Source organism: Misgurnus anguillicaudatus, chromosome 12 (assembly GCF_027580225.2).
Source record: "Misgurnus anguillicaudatus chromosome 12, ASM2758022v2, whole genome shotgun sequence".
Lineage (NCBI taxonomy): Eukaryota > Metazoa > Chordata > Actinopteri > Cypriniformes > Cobitidae > Misgurnus > Misgurnus anguillicaudatus.
This window is the reverse complement of record NC_073348.2, coordinates 16,930,621-16,954,944: the sequence shown is the minus strand read 5'-3', so window position 1 is coordinate 16,954,944 and position 24,324 is coordinate 16,930,621. Positions and strand designations below refer to the sequence as shown.

The following is a 24,324-nucleotide window of genomic DNA, read 5'->3' as shown; positions in this document are numbered from 1 at the left end:
TAAAATCTACGTTAAAAGTGTAATAGTTAAATTATTACTGCAGTAAAAGAGTTTATTTTATCATATTTTTTAGTGGTTTCTAAAAGCCTGCTTGATTTACGAGGTAAATTTGCAAATGATTCATGAAGTCAAACCTCTGCAATTATTTGATTGATTGTGTTTTAGAAGTATGTTCAAAATCTAATGACAGTTATGATCGCGGATGCGCTGGAAGAGAAAGAGCGGCCGGTTGAGATTAAACTAGCTATTATATGCATTTTTTTCAGGACATTCTTGCGAGCTGGTGGCAACTTGTCACGACGCAAATATTTTTTTATCAGGTAATACATATTATTTGTCAGTGTGTTATACGCGAATAAATAATAATGAAAAAAGTTCAAAAGTCGGACTGTAAGCGAATGAGACTTACCGGAAAGGTTTCTATTCAAACCCTTATTAAAACCCTTATTATAATGTAATCTGTTAGTACCTGATCTGTTTAAATTTATTTCATTGGTATATGTCTGCTAAGGTGTTCAATTAAAATTTGTCCGAACCCGTTTTCATTCATTTTTGTTATTTTTGATCTGAGCACACATTCAGAAAACGAGTCGTTTGATTTTAGTTCAGGAAATAAATAATAGAAAAATAAGTCGTTTTTCTTTATTTTTATTTTTTTGTTTTGATTAGAAAAAACGAATGAATGAATGATACACGGGGCCATTTTTGTAAACTGTTATTTTAAAATAAAAAAGTCTGATTAAATAATAATAAAAAAACGGATTTCAAATTAATCCAGCGGGCCAGAAAATATTACTGGCGGGCCACTTTTGGCCCGCGGGCCGCCTGTTGCCGACCCCTGCTCTAGGGTGTGAGTCGTTATTGGGTAAGTTAGCTTAGCTAATGTACAGGTAGCATCAGAATTTAGATCCAATTCCTCACCATACCTCACTCGGGGTTTCTACGTGACTCCTGCTGGACACCGCTACAGAGCGTATCTGGGTAGGTTGGGCACACACCGTTGCGGCGGCCCCTGATGGCATCCACAGAGGTCCAAGACCCTCCTAAGGTGAGTACGGACGACAAAGACACAGCACACACTTCAAGAAAGCTTTGTGTACTCACGTCAGATTCAATCACTCACTCGTTGCACAGCACACACTCCAGTGGATAAGTTAGGGTCCGTACTCCTCTCCAGGTGGACCTGGGCCTGGGTAGCTGGGTTGGGTGGTACAAGCTATGCAGCACAGCGCCTCAACCTGATGGCAAACTCTCACAGTCCAGAGTTAGTTAATGCACACCCCTCGGCTTGCCCACTTACTACACACGTCTAGTGGGGCTGCTTAGAACTGGGTTGCACTCTCCTTTAACATACAAGCATTCAATACTAGTTGCTGATTTTCCGTTACTCACAGTTATCGGTCTCCAGTCGATCTCTCTCTCAATACACACACCTCTCGGCTCGCCCACCTGCTGTACACATCTAGTGGGGCCGCTTAGAAATGGATTACACTCTCCTTTAACATACAAGCATTCAATGCTAGTTGTTGATTTACTGTTACTCACGGTTGACGGGCTTCCAATCGATCTCTCTCTCTTCCCTCAGGGCGTCTCTGAAGTAAACAACGCCGTGGACACAGGGCTCCCTATCCTTTGTGAGGATAACAACACACCAAAGGTGCCAATAAGTACGTTTCCGTTTCAAGAGGTTCTTACTTGACTTTTGAGCAGTGTTTCTTCTCTCTCCACAGCTCCCAGACGTAGCAGAACTACGTATTTCAGCACCCGAACGACTCACAACCCAGCCGGCATTCGCAGCGTATATCCAACGCGAACAAACTTCAACTTTCTGCAACACCCACGCCGTCCTTTCGCCTGGACCAGCCCCGCACTCTTTCCGCCCGCTTCCTAGCGGTCGCCGGATCAGCAGGGCCTGCGGACTCTTCAGAGGCTGGTATGTGTTGTGCCACCCAAGGCGGAAGTTGACTCTCCCGAAATCGACTCCCCTTCTGCTTCTTCATTCCACCTTTATGTCCCTATCAATCATAGGGACTGCCCAGTCAATGATCGCTTCCTGATTTGTGCACCTGTGATGAATTAAGCCCACATTCGTTGCCATGGAGAAACAGGAAGCAAACGGGTGTTTGAAAATTTTGATCCGGGCGGAACCTCTCCTCTCCATTTTTGGTTCCGCCCTAAGTCACTCCGTGACACAAAGACATTAGAGACAAAATTGTACACCTCCACAAAGCTGGAAAGGGCTAAAGCAGTGTTCTTCACTCCCAGCCCTGGAGAGCCGGTGTCCTGCAGAGTTTAGCTCCAACCTTAATCAAACACACCTGAGCAAGCTAATCAATGTCTCCATGATCACTAGAAGATCACAGGTAGGTGTTTTTGATTAAGGTTTGAGCTAAACTCTGCAGGACACCGGCTCTCCAGGATTGGGAGTGAAGAACACTGGGCTAAAGGGAAATTGCCAAGCAGCTTGGTAAAAAACGGTTGGAGTAACTGTTGGAGCAATCATTAGAAAATGGAAGAAGCTAAACATGACTGTCAATCTCCCTCGGACTGGCAGTCCATGCAAGATGTCACCTCGCGGGGTCTCAATGAACCTAAGAAAGGTGGGAAATCAGCCCAGAGCTACACGAGAGGAGCTGGTCAATGATCTGAAAAAAAGCTGGGACCACCGTTTCCAAGTTACTGTTGGTAATACACTAAGACGTCATGGTTTGAAATCATGCATGGCATGGAAGGTTCCCCTGCTTAAACCAGCACATGTCCAGGCCCGTCTTAAGTTTGCCATTAGGTGTGTTCGACATCGGCTGCGGCTGGATGTAACCGATCGGCGAGATTAGCCGCGTGCGGGTGGGGAGGAGCTGAAAACGGAGACGTGAAGTCGGACGCGCTGTGCTTCTCGTAGTTCGCGGCATTTACGTCAGGCATGGCTGATCACGTGCCGTTTGCTTGCTTTATCGCAATAAACATTATTTGTTAGATGTAAACTACATAAAAAGTGAATTATACTGTTTTGAATGTCCGTGTATGAGCATGAGTGGAACTGAAGAGGCTTACAGCATCTGTTTTTACAAGAATAAAGTTCAACATAAGCATATATTATTTAAATATCAATGTTGTGGGGTCTACGTTTTTTATCCATTTTATTTTGATGAAGATGACACAATATAACATCGCGACTACATGAAAATAGCTTTAACTGTTATAAAAATACAGATTTGTGAGCATTTGTGGAACTGAGGCCGTGAAAAGAAACACGAAACACACGTGATTGTTGTCATGTGGTGAATCCGACCAATCGTGAAGCAGCTGTGTCGTCATTACAGCCCGTGCAGCTCCTCTTCGCAAGCTGCGCTGGCTGACTCCGGCGGCTGATCTCGAATCGCTCTCGCGGTACTTAAAAACCATATGACACAGTCACGTGCCTGCAGCGCCAGCTTAAGTCGGACAAAAGTACTAACCGGAATGCACTGCTTCAAGTCAGCCACCGATCGGTCTGCGCAGCGCCGCATGAAGTCGAACACACCTATTGACTATTTGGATAATCCAGAGGAGTCATGAGAGAAAGTCATGTGGTCAGATGAGACCAAAATTGAACTTTTTGGATTTTTTATTTTAGATTATGTCTCCCACAGTGAACATGCACCTATGATGACAATTTCAGATGATTTCTAAGTGGAAGAACTTGCAAAATAGCAGGGTGTTCATATACTAATTTTCCTCACTGTATATATACATCATAATTACACACAATACACACAAATATATTATGTAAACACAAACTTTTATTTTGTATGTGATTAATCATTTTTTGACAGCCCTAGAATTTATTAATGCATTAAACATTTTTGGACTTTGTTTTAGTGTTTGTTTTTTTGTTTTTACACCGCTCAGTGATTGGTGCCACCACAATGAGGCCCAGCGCCACCAGCTGTACAACTTGGGTGGTGCCAGTACCACCCCTCTAAAATGTCAATTTGGAGCCCTGCCCTTATTGCTTGTTTGGCATCGTTTAGAGCGCTTTGGAACTGCGCTGAAACTGTAAAGTGTTGGGGTCCAATAAAGTCTATTAAAATGAGAAAAATCCTGCAATGTTTTTCTCAAAAAACTTAATTTCTTCTCGACTGAACAAAGAAAGACATCAACATTTTGGATGACATGGAGGTGAGTAAATTATCTAAAGTATTCCTTTAAGGTTTCTTTCCCGTATGAAGTCTCTGATGGGATTTTAAAGAACCTGACTGAGCAAACATCTCATCACACAGAGCATTTGTGCTTAAGTAAGTTTGACCGTTGACTAAAACTCCTCCCACAGACACTACAGTTATACGGTTTCTCTCCAGTGTGAACTCTTAGATGAACTCTTAATTGAGATGAATCAGTGAAGCCCTTTCCACATTGAGAGCAGACGTCAGGTTTCTCTCCAGTGTGAATTCTCTCATGGACTTTCAAGTAATATGAATAATTAAATGTCATGTCACACTGAGAGCATTTGAAAGGTTTTTCACCTGTATGAATTCTCTGGTGCTGAAGTAAGTTTGACCGTTGACTAAAACTCTTCCCACAGACACTACAGTTATAAGGTTTCTCTCCAGTGTGAATTCTCTGATGGGATTTTAAGGGACCTGACTGAGAAAATTTCATGTCACACTGAGAGCATTTGTAAGGTTTTTCCCCTGTATGAATTCTCTGGTGCTTAAGTAAGTTTGACCGTTGACTAAAACTCTTCCCACAGACACTACAGTGATAAGGTTTCTCTCCAGTGTGAACTCTCTCATGGACTTCTAAGTAAAATGACAGAGCAAATGTTTTGCCACACTGAGAGCATTTGTAAGGTTTTTCACCTGTATGAATTCTCTGGTGATTTATTAAGTGTGACTGTTGACTAAAACTCTTCCCACAGACACTACAGTGATAAGGTTTCTCTCCAGTGTGAAGTCTCTCATGGACTTTCAGCTGAGATTTACGACCATAAAATTTACCACAGTGTGAACACTGATAGAGTTTCTCTTTAGAGTGAATATTCTGGTGTGATTTGAATGATCCTGAATCCTTAAAGGTTTTGTCACATTCACTGCACTGATACGGTCTCTCATTGGTGTGTGAAGGCACATGTCTCTTCAGACCACGTTTACAGCTATCTCTCTTCTCACAGTGAAGCTGGTTTTTTTTCTCTCTGTGCTTTTCTGAATTAAGTTTCTTCTCTTGTAAGGTAGTAAAGCTGATCTCAGATCTGGTGAACAGTTTCTGTTCTGTGTGTTTTCTCTTGTGTCTCTGTAAAAGTCTCTGTGATCTGAATGTCTTTCCACAGGTAATGCAGGAAAGAGTTTGTGCTGTCAGTCGCTCTTTTGATGTTGATGATGTTATTTCTATATCCAAACATGAATCACTCTTCACATCTGAAAGAAACATGAAACAATTAAGTTGTCTTTTCACTCTTATTTACACAAAGAAGGATAATGAATTAAGGCAACAACACAAACAACAATTTTATTCAACGATTTGTTCTTTGTGTGTTCTCATCACTTCATAATATTATTATTGAATGACTAATGGACCTTATGGCGATGTCTTTCATTGTTTTCTGGGGAAAAGATTTGTGAAACTAACTCAAGTCAATGGGACAGACAGAAGCCTCCCAGTTTTCATTAAAAATATCTAAAAATGGGTTCTGAAGAGAAACGGAGCACTTGGGGGTTTAGAATAATACAGGGGTGATTTATGTGATTAAGTGATTTATGATCAAATTATGATTTTGGAGTGAACTAACCCTATAAGCCTACATGCCTGTTGCTAAATATGTTTTAAAGATATCCTTAATCCCTTTAAAATTTTAGTACTTACACTTTTTGGCCTTTTGATTTGTGAGTGTGACTGAAAACCCAAAACATGTGCTCACATGACAGTTAAAAATGTTAAAAATACAACAATAATTGAGGAGACATACCTAATGGAATAAAATCATCATCTTCCTCAGTGCAATCTTCCTCTTCTATGGTTTCAGTTTTTATTTCTGTGGTTTCAATTTTTATTTCTGCGGGTTCAGTTTTTATTTCTGTAGGTTCAGTTTTAATCTTCATCATAAGGTTCTTGCAGTCGATGAGTTTGACTGAACACATCTTCAGTGTGGTCTGCAGGATCTGCTGCTGTTCTCCAGCTTTACAGACAGAATCCAGAGACTCTGTGGAGGTTTGATCCTCTTGTAAGCTCCGTTGCTTGTCACACACTGTAGTGTCCTGAGTGTCTGTGGGCTTTGACTCAGTATAACAGAGTAAAGTCAGACTGAGCTCTGAGTCCTGTGTGTGTCTGGATTCCTCTTCAGAGAGTTTAGAGTCCAGCAGTGGCTGTGGTTTGCGGCTCTGATCTATGCTCATCCACACTGAATCCAGACTCCCATCATCAGTCACGTTATACACTGAAGATTCATAACGATCCACATCCTGACAACACAACACAGACAGTAAGATTAAAAATTATTTGATGTTGTCACGCAAGAAACATGATTGTATTCCTTTTGCTATTTTATGTATGCATGTCTTTTATTATGCCTGGTCTGCCTGTCATGTGAATCACATGAAAGGAAAAAGAAAGAACCACTATAATGCTGCTTTCAGATCAGCTGCGGTAGAGGTGTCAAGCGCAAGTGATTTCAATGTTAAGTCAATGTAAAGATGCGTTGACCCGCGTCTGGAGGTCTCGCAGTGCGAATAAGGCGTTTAGAGCTCCACGGTAGACACGATTTCGCCTCCTTTGCGCGAATTGAGCATTGTCGCAGAAAACGAGCATGTTGAAAATCTTGAATTTTGCCAGAAAAATGTGCCGCGTTAACCTAGCAGGAGCTTGCTCTAGTAGTGACGTGATTACAGAAAGCGAGCAGAGTCACAGAAGCTCCTCCCATGACGTGAATTTCCGTGTGAATGTCTCAATAACTAGAATTTCACACGTGAATGAAGCAAGTAAACTCAAAATGTTTTAAGAAAAACTGTTTTTAGGGGAAAAAAATATTTAACTTAACCCTCTGAGGTCTAAGGGGTTTTTAGGGCCCTAGGAAACGCCACCAGGGAGGTCGTTAGGGACCAATCTGCCTGTCCTAAGTCAGGATAAAGAAGTAAGGTTGGGCATGGGGCTAGCATCCCCTTCCGTAAAAGACAAATTGCTACAGAAACGTCAACTACAAAAATACTAGAAAACTTTAACCTAGGAGAGAAAGGATCTTCTTTACAAAGACACATGAAGCTATGTGGTGAAAGCCAAAAGGAAGCCACAAAGCTATATACCCTTCTGTCATTCAGGAAAACGAACATCGGCACATGGAATGTCAGAACCATGTATGAGTCAGGAAAGACAGCCCAGGTAGCAGCTGAGATGAGGAACAACAACCTGACCATGCTAGGCATCAGCGAGACATGGTGGAACCGAGCTGGACAGAAACAACTAAAGACAGGCGAGCTGCTGCTGTACTCTGGGCATGAAGAGAGGGATGCACCACACACACAGGGAGTAGGCCTCCTGCTGTCCAAACAGGCACAGAAAGCTCTGATTGGATGGGAGGTGCAGGGCCCCAGGGTCTTTACAGCATCATTCCGTACCAAGGAAAAGAGGAATAAGGTAAACGTTGTGCAGTGCTATGCTCCTACAAACGACAGTGAGTATGAAGATAAAGATCAGTTCTATAGCAGACTGCAGAAGATCCTCGAGACCTACCAAGACAAAGACGCCACCATCCTCATGGGTGCCACGATTGGGCCCAACAACACCGGATACGAACAGGTCATGGGCACCCACGCCCTGGGAGTCATCAATGAGAATGGCGAAAGATTTGCGGACCTGTATGCATTAAATAACCTGGTCATCGGATGCAGCATCTTCCCCCATAAGCGAATCCACAAGAATACATGGGTTTCACCAGACAGCGTGACAGAGAACCAGATTGACCATGTCTGCATCAGCAAGAAATTTAGAAGAACCCTACACGACGTTAGAGTGAGAAGAGGTGCGGACGTGGCGGCCGACCACCACCTAGCGGTGGCCAAACTGAAACATGAAGCTGAAGAGAAAACCAGCCAAACAAGTCAGATAAAAAAGTAAAGCACAAGGTCAGCTTTCTGAAAGACCCTAAGACAAGTGAACAGTTGGTGCTTAAGAAAAAGTTTAAAGTACTTCAGGAACATCTGTAAAGGAAGAAGACCTTTTGCTCAACAGATGGCTGACAGTGAAAGAGACACTAAGATCAACATGTCAAGAAGTAGTGGGGACAAGAAAACATCAACAGAAAGAGTGGATCACATCAAAGTCCTTGACCAAAATCGAAGACAGGAAGAAAAAGAAGGCAACAGACAATAACAGTGGAACCAGAAAACTATGCAGAAGCTCACAGAATAGTCAAGAGGATTATTAGGAAGGATAAGAAAGTCTACATGGACAAACTAGCGGATAAAGCAGAACAGGCAGCATACAGTGGCAACATGAAACAGCTGTATGACATCACCAAGCAACTCTCCGGGAAGTTCAGCAAGCCAGAAAGACCCATCAAGGACAAGAAGGGCAACACCATCAACAGCTTAGACCAACAGATGGGTCGAACACTTTGAAGGACTCCTAAACAGGTCAGCACCAGATATCAATTCAGCCAACATGGTCTTCCGATCAACTGTGAAAAGCCGACCAGAGACGAGATCAGGAAGGCCATCATCCTGACGAAGAAAAGAACGGCGGCTGGACCAGATGACATCCCAGCAGAGGCACTAAAAATGAACCTGGATGTGTCAGTGGAGATGCTGTACCCTCTCTTTAAAAAGATCTGGGAGGAAGAAGACACACCAGCAAACTTGAAGGAGAGTCACCTGATCAAGCTCTCCAAGAAAGGTGACCTCAACTGCAACAACTACAGGGGCATCACACTTCTATCTGTTCCAGGAAAAGTCTTTAATCGTGTCCTACTAGAGAGGATGAAGAACTTTGTTAATCCACAACTGCATGAAGAGCAGGCAGGCATCCGGCAGAACAGATCCTGCACGGACCAGATTACAACACTCCGCATCATCGTTGAGCAATCCCTGGAATGGAACTCGCCATTGTTTGTCAACTTTATAGACAATGAGAAGGCTTTCGACAGCATGAACCGAAAGAGCCTCTGGATGCTCCTTCAACACTATGGCATCCCAGCCAAGAGCCCATCATGAACTCCTATGATGGCCTGTCCTGCAGGGTTATTTATGGAGGACAGCTCACAAACAGTTTTCAGGTGAGGACAGGAGTCCGACAAGAATGCTTGCTTTCGCCATTCCTTTTCCTCTTGCCATTGACAGGGGTTCTTTCTCCTAGGGGGTTTTTCAACCCGGGGAGGCAGCCTTCTTGGGCTTAACTTCTATACGTTACATTAGTAATACGTTCGCTTATAATGTTGATTTATAGCCGCAGCAAATTTTGTTGCTTGTGCTATCGTGTATTATGTTGTGCTATCTGTCAATTTTCTGCGCTTTTCACTGCTTTTATTAATGTAAAGCTGCTTTGATACAATTACCAAATTGTGAAAAGCGCTATATAAATAAAATTGAATTGAATTAAATTGAATTGAAAATGAAGTCGTCTACCAGTGGGCTCAGGAATGGGATACAGTGGACTCCGTGGAGACAGCTAGACGACTTGGATTTTGCAGACGATCTTGCCCTCCTGTCTCACAACCAACAGCAGATGCATGAGAAGATAAATATTGTGGCATTCACATCATCACAAAAAGGCCTTAACAGCCATAAGGACAAGACCAAGATCCTGAAGATAAACTCCAGCAGTACAAAACCAGTCACTCTTAACGGAAGCCCCCTGGAAGTTGTTCAGACCTTCACTTACCTGGGTAGCATCATTGACCAACAGGGTGGTACAGAAGTGGATATCAAGGCAAGAATTGGCAAAGCAACAGGCCTCCTTCGTACAGCTAAAGAAAATCTGGACCTCTAGAGAGCTGTCCTTGACCACCAAGGTAAGACTTTTCAACACTAACGTAAAGTCAGTTTTAATGTATGGAGCAGAGACCTGGAGGATGACCAAAACTACCATCAGGAAAGTCCAGTCCTTCATCAACAGTTGTCTCATAAGGATTCTTCAGATCCGCTGGCCTAACACCATCAGCAATGTAAACCTTCCGGACAAAAGCTGCCAACTTCCTGCTGAAGATGAAATCAGGCGAAGGAGATGGGTCTGGATAGGCCATACTTTGTGCAAACCCCCAACCCATGTCACCAGGCAGGCACTGAAGTGGATCCCACAGGGAAAACGGAGAAGAGGCCGCCCAAGAAACACTTGGCGGCGTGACCTTGAGGCTGACATCCGAAAGATGGGCTACACCTGGAACCAGATAGAGAGGATGGCCCAGGAAAGAGGACTCTGGAGAACTGTTGTTGGCGGCCTTCACCCCTTGGGGGGTGACAGGCTATGATGATGATGAAAGTTTTGACCAGCACTGATATTTGTGCTTTTTTCAGTTGCTTAAAAACATAATAAGGGCAAAAGTCTCATAACACTGTGTTCAGAACAAACTGAGCTACAATATAATGTGAATAACATGCATGTACATGTTTGTATTTTTGAGAGAAAAATGTTTATGCATGGTTTTTGAAAAAGCTCAAAAGTCACTAATATAAGTCCACAAAACCCATTCTAAACATGTTTTCACAAGACTTTTCAAACCATGATCTAGTAGTTTACAGTTCTTTAAAATGATGTCAGCTAATGAGAGACAATGAGGTAACAGGAGAAAGACGGTACCTCAGTCTCTTCCTCCTCATAGAGTGTACACCGAATGAGAATATTTTTGTTTATGTAGACATTTATCTTTTGTTTTTATGACAAGTATTCATTAAGTTATGGTTAATTTTTCTGACATGTTTCTAGGCATGTTAATGACTATTTTTCTGACGTGTTAATGACTGTATCGACATATCGAACGATAGGTGAACATGACGTCAGTAGTTTTTTTTAGAGGCGGTAAATGACATTACAATGCTTTTCCATTGCATAGTACCCCACAGTTTGGTTTAGTTTGGGTCAGGTCAGCTTACTTTTGGGAGCTTTTCCACAGGGTGCAGTATGTAGTACCCGATACTTTTCTTTTGTACCACCACGGTTGGGGTTCCGAGCGACCCGAGCTGATACCAAAACGTGACATGAAAACACTGTATATCACCGATTGGTCTGAGAGAATTGTCACTATCAGCATCATCCCTATAAAGTAAAAGACTAGCTTTACCTTAGTGCTAGGTTGCGCTGTCTCGAGCAAACATTTTGTCATCTGTGCTTTCCTATAAGTTCTCAAACTCCCTTTTAGCGATGAAAAACATCCACAGGTTGAGAATCAGAGACACCATAACAGTTTTTTCCAGACTTGCAGTTTGTGGCGGAACATTCGCGATGAGCACGTCAGCATTATATGCTAAAATGCAACTTCAGGGAGGCTCAGTGGAACGCCGTCGACTGACGCCACGGGTGTTTGAACAGAAACTGTCATGTGAGACAGAGGTAGTGATAAACGCGATGTGCAAACATCTATTTTTGGTAGGCAATTTTAATTTTGTGGCGGACTCAGAAATAAATAAATGTATGGGAATGTACAACGACGCTCTCACTTGTATGATCTCACAGTAGTAGGCATCGCAAATATAAAAACATGCCTATAATCCCTCCCACTGCAAATAATAAACTCGATGAAAAAGCTAACCACGCCAAAGTGAGGTGAGCTGACCCGACCCAATCTAAACTAAACCGTGGGGTACTATGCAATTGAAAAGTGGCAATAGTGTTTACGTGTGTTTGTTTGCAAATGAATCAATGTCATTAGCATTTTAGACAATCACGATTGCCTGTGTTATTTCTGTCTGGTGTCTAAAATAAGCAGAATAATCCAAGTCTCTTTGCAGAGTGATTGAAAAATAAAGACTTTGCGGCGCCCACGCCACGGTCGACCTCAGAGAGTAGGGCTGGACCAGAAAATTCGAATATTCGTTCCGTGGGTTGACATTTGATTTTCAGTTTTGAGATTCCAATATATATATATATATAAATATTTTTCAACGTTAATGCAGAGCTTTTGCCAAGCAGGAAGTGCGCTTCACGCTCCCGCTCTGTAGGTGGCGCAGAGAGACCAACATCCATAGCCAACAGCCACTAAACGCCACAAGTAGAAGAAGAGATCGCCTCAAACGGAAAGCGCGCATCCTGCTTTGGCATTCACGCTAATAGTGTTGTAAATAACGTTCAGTTTCTTGCAAAAACTGATTAGTTTGCTTCACAAGACGTCAATATGTCACACTGAGTTATGATGGATTACTTTTGTATTGGATATATATGCTTTAGCTCTTAAAGTGTGCGGATCGGTTGACTTGCATGACGGAGCACTGGGGTTTCTGCAAAATATCTTCTTTATTGTTCTGCTGATGAAAAAAAACATATTGGATGGTGTAAGTGTTATAAATAAACTTGATTTTGAAAGTATGCTACCGTTTTATTACAGTTTGTTGAACTTCGTTCATTTATTTTCGTTGTTTTATTTAAATAGCCTACCCTACGTTGTCAGTAATTACTGTGCTGCTAATTTCTGATACGGGAATGTTTGTTTGTTAGAAAAATGTTAGTCTACCTTATTAAAGGTATTGCTCTTGTGTTTTGTTTCACAAATGCTGTTCTCGCATGACGCGTGACAGGCACACCGCTTCCGGCTTGCGCTGTTCTGTAGTATTTTTAAAGTTTATTAATTCTAAACGTGTCACATGTCCATACTGCACATAAAAAGGCACTACACTCCCTTGGGTCCGCATCAACACATCCGCCACATAATAAAACTGTAGATAGACAGACACACACACATACACACACACACAGAGATTCCTGCCTTTATTAAAGAGAAAAATATGTTCAGCCCCTCCTTCCGAAGCTTCGAATTTATTTCTACTAGAGCTTCGAAGCTCAAAAAATGGTATTCGGAACAGCCCTATAAGAGAGTTAACTTAAAGGAACAGTATGTAAGAAATTTATATCAATTAATCATAAAATGGCCCTGATATGTCACTAGACATTAAGAAATCATTTTCATTTCAAATACTTATAACACTGACAACAGTGGTATGGCCAGGATATTTTCATTTAAAAGGTGAAGTTGCAGCCCTCAACTGATGTCAATGTTGTCATGTTGTGTATTGGCCACCAGTTGTGTGATTGCAGTACCAGTTTTAGCCACAAGTTTTGTGATTCGCAATATCAGTTTTGGCCACAATCCAACATACTGTTCCTTTAAAATCATTACGTAAAAGTGTATTCTGATAAACTCCGCCTAGTGGTGAATCATCAGATTTTCGAAACGTTTTGAAACAGTTATGACGTAATGAAGCATTGTTTGCTAAAATCACGTGATCCAAACCAAAGATGCTAAACAAAAGATTTATAAATGCTTTGAGGCTTCATAAAGCAATGCTTCAAAATTGCCCATCACTAGAGCACATTGTTTCTTGGACGCAATTCCTACAGGAGTACTAATGTTATTTAAAGCTAATTGACAAAACAGCAATGTGCCCCCGCCCGAAAAACTTATTTTTAAGACTGACATTATTAATGTCAATAGAATTATTTGTGTTGTATATGTCACTTTTGGGTTTGGCCCTGAAGAAGGCCAAAACATGTTGGCTAGGGGTGTGACGAGATCTCGTGCAAAGAGATCTCACGAGATTAAAAGTGTCTCGCGAGATTAAATGTGTCTCGCGAGATTTCTTGTGGAAGTGAAATGCTGGCCGTTTCTCAAATAAAAGACTGCATCCTTCGGAGGTCGCATTTTTAAACTGCATTTACTTTATAAAGACTGTCTTATTAGAGACTATTAACAATTATAAAGTTCACTAATTATTTAGTTATTCGCAAATTGTTGTAATATGCTCACGACTTGCGAATGTAATGCTCAGTTAATGATCTGAAATAAACCTTGATGACGTACGCAGCCTGCATATGCGACCTCCGGAGGATGCAGCTTTCTGTTTGAACCTTTTACAGTGCATGCAATATATTTGTCTTTTACAGCGTTCGCTGTTTTGTTTGGGTTTCCAATAATGTTTGTTTGGGAACTCGTGTGAAGTCTGAGACGCGTTGTGTTTGTCTGTTGATCAGTGTCAGATGGTAAGTTTCTCAGCAGATTAAACCCTCAATAATACGCGTTTCTCTCTGGCTAAAGTGAAAGTGAAGATGGTGTCCGCGTGACGATCTTCACTAATAAGACATACATAATGCTTTTTATTTATAGGCCACAAATGTAATGTGTCTGTTTATGTTGTTTGATGTAACTTGGTTTTAATACTTTATTTGAACCAATTATTATTGCATCTTCATTATTATGTAATTTTAAAGGCTACTGCTCACTTGGGTCTATTTTTATTACCCAAAAATAACAAATTACTTCAGTATCAGTTAAGAATTGTTAGGGCCAGTCCTTGATTAGTTAAAACATTTAAAAATAACATGATTTCAGTATCTTATTCATTATTGAGGGTTTCTGTAAGTGTGTAAAATATCGTCTCGTGAACCCAATCTCGTGTCTCGTCTTGCCTCGTGGATTAAGTGTCTCGTCACACCCCTAATGTTGGCATGTTTTTAATGGAAAGCCAAGTTTAAAATAAAGTAAATAGTAAAATAAAGTTTTGCTTTGCTGCAGAAAGACAATAAAGACATATTTAGGAGATGGTTGTTTCATTCATGTTCTTATATTTATGTGTCAAGTTTTGATGTTACAACAATAGGGTTGTTCCAACAAACGACTTTTTCTGTCCTTTGCTTTCTGTTGGTTTTTGAACTCGATTGGTTCAAAGAATAGTGCAACAGTGAGCGCGTCAACTATGAATGCCTTTCGTTTTGAGACACGTATGCGAAAAGTGGAGGCTCGCGGTGTGGAGCAATGCGCAAGCATCCTCGCCCATCTGCGAAGACCATCCTATCGTGTATGCAGCATAGACTGTAAAAAAGATGGACGACACCCGTTCACTCTCTTCCATTGGTGAAAAGTGAAGCCGCCAGTGTCCCGATATGGCACTGACATATTGGGTCTTGAGTCTGCACAGTAGCGATTTCTGGACCAGTCATGCGCAGCAATGGGCAAGGAGTAAAGCCGCAAAATCAAGGCCCCGCCCTCGCAGAATGCGCGTATCACAGCTGTCAATCATGACGTGACACCACCGCTTTTATACCATTAAATAACTAAAAACAAACTTATTTTAAAAACAAACACTTGAATTTACATCACTAGATAACAACTACAGTAAGTGACAGAAATCAGCTTCGGAAAAATGTATAATTGAAGTGTAATTCAATTGTTTAGTTGGTCTCAAGTCCCATTGAATAACATGGGGGAGGCGGGGTTTATGACCTACACTAGGACCAGTCACTGGGGGGCCTTGAATGAAAGAACCACGCAGGAGCGTGTAAGCACATTCTTCTTCAGAGCTGTGAAAAAACAGTCGATACAGAGAAAAACGAGCAGTTTGATTGAATTGACGATAAGGTAGGTTTCACTTCAATTATCCCTGGATTATAAAACTCCGATAATTGTAAGCTTTTGGTGGAAAAGGGATTAATAAACGGGAAAACGAGGGCAACCCAATCCTTTTGGCTGCCATTGTTGTTTTGGTTGATCACGCATGCCTAGACGGAATTAAAGGGATAGTTCACTTTAAAATGAAAATTCTGTCATCATTTACTCATCCTCATGTTGTTCTTACCCTGAATGAATTTCTTTTTTCTGATGCACACAAAATAAGATATTTTGAGAAATTATGGTAAACACACAGCAGTAAGTGACCATAGACTTCCATAGTAGGAATAAAAAAATATGATGGAATTTAATGGGTCCCATCAACTGTGTGCTTACCATTATTTATCAAAATATTTTTTTAGTCATTTATCACAATACTTACAAAATATATTTTTCCTACTATGGAAGTCTATGGTCACTTACTGTTGTGTGTTTACCATCATTTTTCAAAATATCTTCTTTTGTGTTCATGAGAAAAAAGAAATTCATACAGGTTTAAAACATCATGAGGATGAGTAAATGATGAAAGAATTTTCATTTTAAAGTGAACTATCCCTTTAACAGAAGCGCATAACGTCGCCGTTGTCAAACAGCGTTCGCGATTTTCCTAACCCAAGCACGCCGTTGTCGTGTAAAGATCATATGAACTGCATAAAAAAAGTGTGCACAGCCCCTGACATTACTACTGCGGTAGTGAGAGGAGGAACTAAAATATATTGCTGCTGCAGTGGTACTTAAAATATTTCCCAGTTTGGTGGGAGCCTGGAGCTCATTGTGTGGAGACGTGATTGCGGAAATGGGCGAGGCCAAATGCTGGAAAAAATTGCAGCTGAACGTGGAGGCCCGAAGGCTGCCTTATACACCCATGATGATGATGATGATGATGATGATGATGATTGACAGGCCTGAATGTTTAGGCTCCTCCCAAACCTACGTTTAGAACTACATCAAATTTCTAATTAGTGAATGGAAATTACATTCAAAATATTACACAGATACTATCCACTCCAGTGATACTTTTCTTGTTAAATTTAAAAAGGATATTGATCTTAACTGTTCTTTTTGAGATAAGAGTAGAAAAAACTTTATTTATTTTTTCTGCTCTCATGTAAGAAATCTATGAAAAGATTTATCTAGATTTATAATTGTACATATCGACCCCAACTTTTCTCTACATTTGTTTTATTTTGCATTACACATATTTCCTTCAATAAAAGGAAATAATATTTTATCACTAACTTTATTTTAATTTATGCAAAATGTTATATTCATAAATGCAAATATCGTAAAGATAAAACTTTATTTGTGGCTCTTGAAAAAGAAATTAAAATGTTTATGAATTTTTTTCTTAAGTAATAAGAAAGTAAATCATATGCAATATGTGTGAATCTTTTAATATATTTGTGTAATTCTTGATTTACCTCCCCCTGGCTTTATGCATGGTTACTGATTATTGTATTGTTGTGTTATTTTGATGATCTACCTCGGTCTTACGTAAACTGAATTCATAATTTAAAAAAAACCAAGAGCACATTTTTAGCTTATAAATGCTATAGCTAAAACCCCAAACCAGCATGGGAATTATGCTGGTCTATGCTGGTTTAGCTGGTGGTCACAGCATACCAGCACCAAAACACAACATGCTGGTATGACCAGCATGGGATGCTGGTGCTAATACTGGTTTAGCTGGTGCTAATGCTGGTTTAGCTGGTGCTAATGCTGGTTTAGCTGGTGCTAATGCTGGTTTAGGTGGTGCTGATGCTGGTTTAGCTGGTGCTGATGCTGGTTTAGCTGGTGTTCACTAGCAAACCAGCACCAAAACACAACATATGCTGGTCTTGCTGGTATGCTGTTTTTTTCAGCAGGGACAAGCGGTTGCTGCATGGTCTGTGGAGTTTGTGTATTTGGACTCAACTTTTACTTTTATGGACTTTGGATATCACTTTCTTCATTTGTAGGCTACACACAGAAGGACACTTTGCACATTTGGGCTTTTAGCACACTTGGACTTTTAGATCGTTTTAGGTTTTGTATTCCTTTCTTTTAACAGTCTTGAGATTTTAATGTGTTGTTTTGAGTTTAACTTTAAGTTCATTTAATTTTTTTTTTTATCTCACACAGAGTAAATCTAACCCCATTTTAAACCATTTGTAACTCAACCGATAGGGCTGATGGTTACATGAGTGATTCAGGTAAATGATGTTTAAGCTGTACAAACCTCTCGTTTCATTGCTAAATCTCTCCTCGTGACCTCAGCTTTGTCTTCAGTAACGCCACCTCTTTCTTCAGCTGAGAGATTTCTGTGATGAAATCATCAATATATCCAGCATGGACAGATCAGTTCATACTCATTTACAGCACATCTCATCATCAACTTCTAAACACTTAAATACACAGAGACAAGACTCTGTTACACTCAATGAAACACGCAAGAGAGAAAACACGGAGGACACAGAAACACATCACACGCGAGCTCTTTCTTTCTTTAGTGAGTTTATCGGCGGACTAAAGAGCTGCAGCGCCTCCTGCTGTACTGGAGAGAGAAGACGCTCACTGCTTTACAATGGATTTAGCAAAACAAATTTGCGTCTCAATTATGGCCAGAAATCATCACAAACTATTGTATAAAGTGACTAAATTAAAAGAAGGCAAAATAGGACGTAGAGATTTTGGTCAGATTAAAAATACAAACACAAAAGTTTTCACAACGTTGTATTTCAATTGTAATAAGGTAATCTTGCAGCAAAACATTTTAAAAACCACACTCTACATAAGAACAAAAAGGGCGTTTAAATAAAGTAAAATATCTAATTGGCATGATTTCTTTAGGTAGTAAAAAAGCGTAAATATCACATCTGTTCACTATGAAAAACAAAACCAGACCATAATGCAACATTTCTGAGACATTTTGTTGAGGTGTTAAACTAACCACCAAGGAATAAGACATTTAAAAAGCATCATGACCATACAACCAGGTGTTTATGTTACTTTGGTTTAAACTGATGTCGGCCTAAAAGAAAATGCCCGGTGTGCCCGATTACCAGACCTGCCTACCATTAAACAACAAATCACTCTTAATAAAGCTGAAATACATTTAAACCAATGTATACACTGGTTGTATTTTGGTATGGTCATGACTCATCTTATTCCAACATTATGATTACGTCATTTTAACACCTAAACAAAAGGGCTCGCAAATGTTGCATTTTAGTGTGGTTTTGTAGTAAACAGATGTGATATTTACGTTGTTTGACCGCTTAAAGAAAATGTATCAATTTGATATTTTTACAAGTTTTTAGGGTGTGGTTTTTACGTTGTGCTGCAGCATTACATAATTACAACCAAAATACAACATTATGAAAAGTTGTAAAAACGTTTTGTGCTTTTATTCTTAATCTGATCATAATCAGATTGATGGTTTATCTTTATTTTCTTCAGCACATTTCCCCACCCCTTTTACTTTGTACTTCATACAATAGCTTGAATCAATAGCTCAATTTCACGTTATTTGGGATGTACAATGAGAATGTACGTGTAATCCTGCGTACGCAGAGATCATACATCTGATTTTATTGATGCGTACACACATTTACAGCTTTTTCCTTAAGCAATGTTTTAGTATAAATTCAACACAAGGCTTTGTACATTAGGCCCCAGTTCTATTGATCCAGAGCCACTTTGAAGCCTTCTCTGCAGCCTCTGTGCTATTGCCGATAGCCCCTCTTCTTTTCTCACCGGAGATGCTGAGGCCCTGTAGAGGTACTGCCCTGCAAAGCCTCTGCACCCCACCTTCCAGCACCTTATCCACATCGTCACTGTTTTACATGCTTGATGCCACCTGGCCCTATTTTTCTCAGGCTGCATGACTGGAGGGACAGTTTGCACCACTTGGAAGCTCTGGGCTCTATGGGGTGCTTCCGGCCCCTGCTCCTCCTCTGACTCACCAGGCACAAGGCCTGTGCATTGTGGTGCTTGCCGTTGCTCCAGACATTTCATCCATGACTGATGGATCTTCAGTCCTCTTGCATTTTTGCAGATTTTTCCGCAGGGAAATACAGAAGTCATATTCATTTTCCCGTTGCTAATGGTTGATAACCTTAAATCCGTCCAACTGGGGTTCTCATTACCCCCTTGGGCCCCCCTGGGGGTGTTGTTAATTTAATTGATCCATAGCTAGATTTGGGTTCCTCTTCACAGAGGCTGCGGCTAGGAGTGCTAGCCCATACCGCCCCAGTTGCCATCTTCTCGAGCTGCCATATGTCTCTCCAGAAGTCTCCAACCTCTTCTTGGTTGTCAACCAGCCTGTTCCTGGTAGTCACTGACATTTGTAATGATAAAATCTATCCATATGTGTATTTACTATGAGGAAAATAAGTATTTGAACACACTGCTGTTTTGCAAGTTCTCCCACTTAGAAATAATGAAGTGGTCTGAAATTGTCATCGTAGGTGCATGTCCACTGTGAGAGACATAATCTGAAAAAAATACAGTAATCAAAATCAAAATATGATTTTAAACTATTTATTTGTATGATACAGCTGCAAATAAGTATTTGAACACCTGTCTATCGGCTAGACTTCTGACCCTCAAAGACGTGTTAGTCTGCCGTAAAAATGTCCACCCCCACTCCATTTATTATCAAAGAGCTGTCCAAAGACACTAGAGACAAAATTTTTGGTCATAATTCCGCCAAACATGTTTGGAGGAAGAATGATGAGTACCATCCCAAGAACACCATCCCTACTGTGAAGCATGGGGGTGTTTTTCTGCATATGGGACACAGCGACTGCACTGTATTAAGGAGAGGATGACCGGGCCCATGTATTGCGAGATTTTGGGGAACAACCTCCTTCCCTCAGTTAGAGCATTGAAGATGGATCAAGGTTGGGTCTTCCAACATGACAATGACCCAAAGCACACAGCCAGGATAACCAAGGAGTGGCTCTGTAAGGGCGCACTCACACTATCCAAACCAAACCGCGCTCGGGCGCGTTTGACCCCCAAAGCCTGGTTCGTTTGACTAGTGTGAGTGCTCTGTTCCGCGCCCGGGCGCGGATTAGTTAATCGCGCCGCGGCCTGGTTGCAGAGGTGGGCCGGAGCGCAGTTCACTTGGGCTCAGGCGCGGAAGGCTGTGGTGTGAGCGCAATCGCGCCTGAGCGCGATTCAAAAGGTGAAGACGTCAGTTGCGCGACCACTCACCTTCATCTGCCTCCGTAAAAACCTTTTGATGCGCGGAGCGGGGTTACGTGAATGTCCGCGCTGCGCACGCGACAGATCAACTAAGCAATATGATGACATGTGAGAGGGCTGTCTGTAATCGTGCACCAAACGACTCCGAATACAAAAAACACAGACCTATCATTACGGTGGGTTCCAGTGTTCAGTGAGAGCTTTACTTCCTGCTTTTTTCAAAACAATCGCATCTTAATGACGAAAGCGCGCCCGGACTCGGATCGATAAAAGTACAGTGTGAGTGCGTGCACATGGGGGAAGTAGGGAGGGGTGACATTCGCGCTGGGGCATGGTTTGGTTTGGATAATGTGAGTGCGCCCTTAGAAGCATATCAAGGTTCTGGCGTGGCCTAGCCAGTCTCCAGGCCTAAACCCAATAGGGAATCTTTGGAGGAGCTCAAACTCCGTGTTCCTCAGCAACAGGCCAGAAACCTGACTGAGAAGATCTGTGTGGAGGAATAGGCCAAAATCCCTCCTGCAGTGTGTGCAAACCTGGTAAAAAAAAACTACAGGAAACGTTTGACCTCTGTAATTGCAAACAAAGGCTACTGTACCAAATATTAACATTGACTTTCTCAGGTGTTAAAATACTTGTAGTTGTATCATACAAATAAATAGTTAAAAGAATGTAGTATGAGGATTGGTTAGTGTACTGCTGGGTATATAACTGGAGTAGTTTCATGTCCTTTCTATTGGCTGGGTTGAGTGTATTTGGCAGAACCAATGGGGTCGTGGCGTGTATACTATTTAAGGACTTTTATTTTGACAGTTAGAGAGTTCGCTGGAGTGGGATGCTTCTCGTTCTCCCTGGCGTTTCCAGATCCCGTTGCTGTTTCTCTCCCGGTATGTTTGGCTTTTGCCGGTGCAGTGATGACCCGTATGCTGTGAGACTAATGTGTATGCTATTTATAAGCCAATTTAGAGTGCGGCTGGTGGCGTTGTTGTAGATGATCGTGGTGGAGTTCGCTGGCAGGTATGTTAGTTTCTTTTACTGACTACATGAGCAGTGATATTCATGGTGTGTTACTTTTAGTTATCGTTGCGAAGATCGCCGGACAAAATCAGTTTGCTCAATTGAGCTTTTGCTGCGATCTGTGAGTAATCATACAGCTGTGCGTCTAGCGTTTAATACAAATCGTAAGTATGCCTCTTATCCCTTGCAGTGGACTGGCCACGAATGTAAACAAGCCACGCCCCTTCTTAGTTTCCACCTCGAGGAGGTCCCAAAGCCAACCCAATGACCAGACAACACAAGTGCACGTAAATAAAAATAGAATTTTATTTAATTTAGTTAAAATAAAGTAGGGGAATGGGAAGGGGGGAAAAGATTTAAAACTAAAGCCTCTTGTTCTGCCCTCCAGGTGGGCCGTGACCAGGAAGGGGGAGGGGGAAACAGGGCCAGGTGTCCGGGGTCCAAGACACTGCGGGGGTGTGTGGTTAAGGCTCATCTGCCTTGCTGATCCCGTGGCGCCCTCCTTTTCCTCCTGGAGGCAGATTAAAACAACTAGGGTAAGTGCTGGTGACCTACCCTTTTCGGAGGATGACTGGGGCTCTCCTGTACGTTGTGCTGGGGTGGTATCCAGTTGGTGTACTCCAAATAGAGTATTTAGATTTCCCCTCCTTACAGGCTGTTAACTCTCAGGTAAAGCATTCGGGTTGTGACTCTTTACAGGCTGCTGGCTAGGACACAGAAGATCGGTTAATAACCACTGGCATTTACACTCACCTCTCCAGCTTTGGACGACGCACAGTAAGTACTGTTCAGGTAAGGTATTCAGGTCCTCTCTCTTTACAGGCTGTTGGCTAGGACACAGAAGATCGATTAATAAACCACTGGCATTTACTCTCACTGGCAGCGCATCACACAATCAGACATAAAGGATGTATGGCTACAGTTCTTTTCCCCACTCTATTTCAGTGGTAACACTCGTTGTCAATCGGCAGGCAAAATATATCTTCAATTTACTGCTCGGGAATGGTGGACTTACAGTGACTGCAATCTCATGAATCGACAGGTACCTTGAGACTGGAAGATGATGAGGCGTCATGAAACAGCCTTTCCAGTGGCTGCTGACACTGCAAGGGGGAAAATCTACACCGTCACACCGAGCCGAGCGCTGCCCTCTCCTCTCCTTTGCCTCAACTATGGAGTGCTGGACAGGGGCGCACCTTTGAAGAGACTTTGGGACAGGTGAGATTCGATCTACGCCACCCTTCTCTAGCAGTAGATGGTCTATATACACTCAAGCACGTATTGATTCTTGGGTTTACTCACACAGTCTCTAGCAGTCCAGTTCTTCACCACCACTCTACCGAAACAAAACAGATCCAAAGGATGTCCGCCTAGGGACACTACGTTTAATGTTCAGATCCAGGGACTCGCCCACAGCATATACAGGGTTTGAAATAACTGGTACCCGCAGCCTTGCGTTCTCCCACGGCGAGGTTGGTAGAGGCGGGGGTTACTGCCAATACAAACACAGCACCACACTGCACCACTTCAAAATGTATTTTCACAGCAAACACAGACTCACCCACAGCACTCGATGTGAACACTTAGGTCGCCCCCGTCTTCCTCAACTTCACCGGAGCCCGTTAGACGTTGTCAAGTGCGGGCCAGTGGCGTCCACGTCGCTGTGACAGCCCCAAACTCGTCTTCCTCCGGCTCTCCTACCACTCTGCTCCGTGACAGGGCCGTCACTCCTTTTACTGGAGTCTTACAACACAGTCAAAACGAGTCAACACACAGTATGGCAAATCGAATACTGCATACAGTCGCTGTACAATTCTTTCCGCTGTTCTAAGTAATCTCAGCAATACACACGACGAGATGTTCCTTCCTGATGACAGTATTACACAATAGGTCCGTTAGTTCCTAAATTCTTCATATAAGGTGACCACTCACTCTAACTCTGCTTCTCCTTCTGCTTCGTTTCAGTCCCAACAATTTCCTGCCGTTTCCCAGCTACTACTGTGTCCAGATCTGTCCTCCTCAACACCTCTATGGCTTGTTCGTCCCCACACAGCCACGCCAGCTCAGCCTGAATAACAATAGCGAAGGAATCAAACCAGCAACAACAACAACCACTTCGTGGTGCTCCTTTAATGAACCACAGCAATGCCTTCCTTTCACCTCCTGCGGCTCCGAACTCTCTCCGCTCGCTTCCCAGCGATCACCGGATCAACGGAGCCTTCGGGCTCTTCAAAAGGTATTGTGTGTTTTTCGGTCCGCCCTTGGCGGAAATGGAGCTTTCCCCGAATCAATCGCTGCTTTACTTGTGTTCCTGCAGAGCTATTTATGTGTCTCATCCTCACACAGCCTCCAATCGCAATTTACTTCCTTAATTCTTTGCATCTGTGGCTCGTAAGGCCCCGATTGTGTTGCCCTTGGAAACCAGGAAGTACTGGTGTTTTTAAAATTTGGTCCGGGTGGAAACCATCTTCGGGCGGAACCAAGTTTCGCCATTTTCGGTTCCGCCCTATAAAACTCACCCTGTGACATGTTACGGGTGTCCGCAGCATTTACAGTTCGGCTACCCC

At 42.1% G+C, this 24,324-nt stretch overlaps 1 protein-coding gene across 1 annotated transcript in view; it reads right to left on the bottom strand.

The window, feature by feature from the left end:
* The window catches only part of LOC129447327 (uncharacterized), a 63,442-nt gene that overhangs the window by 27,259 nt on the left and 11,859 nt on the right, over positions 1–24,324 (bottom strand). The window contains 8 exon segments of the mRNA XM_073873695.1: positions 927–1,043; positions 1,124–1,216; positions 1,393–1,496; positions 1,546–1,630; positions 4,258–5,393; positions 5,942–6,434; positions 17,772–17,858; positions 18,600–18,603. Of these exon segments, the coding sequence (XP_073729796.1) occupies positions 927–1,043; positions 1,124–1,216; positions 1,393–1,496; positions 1,546–1,630; positions 4,258–5,393; positions 5,942–6,434; positions 17,772–17,858; positions 18,600–18,603 (2,119 nt within the window).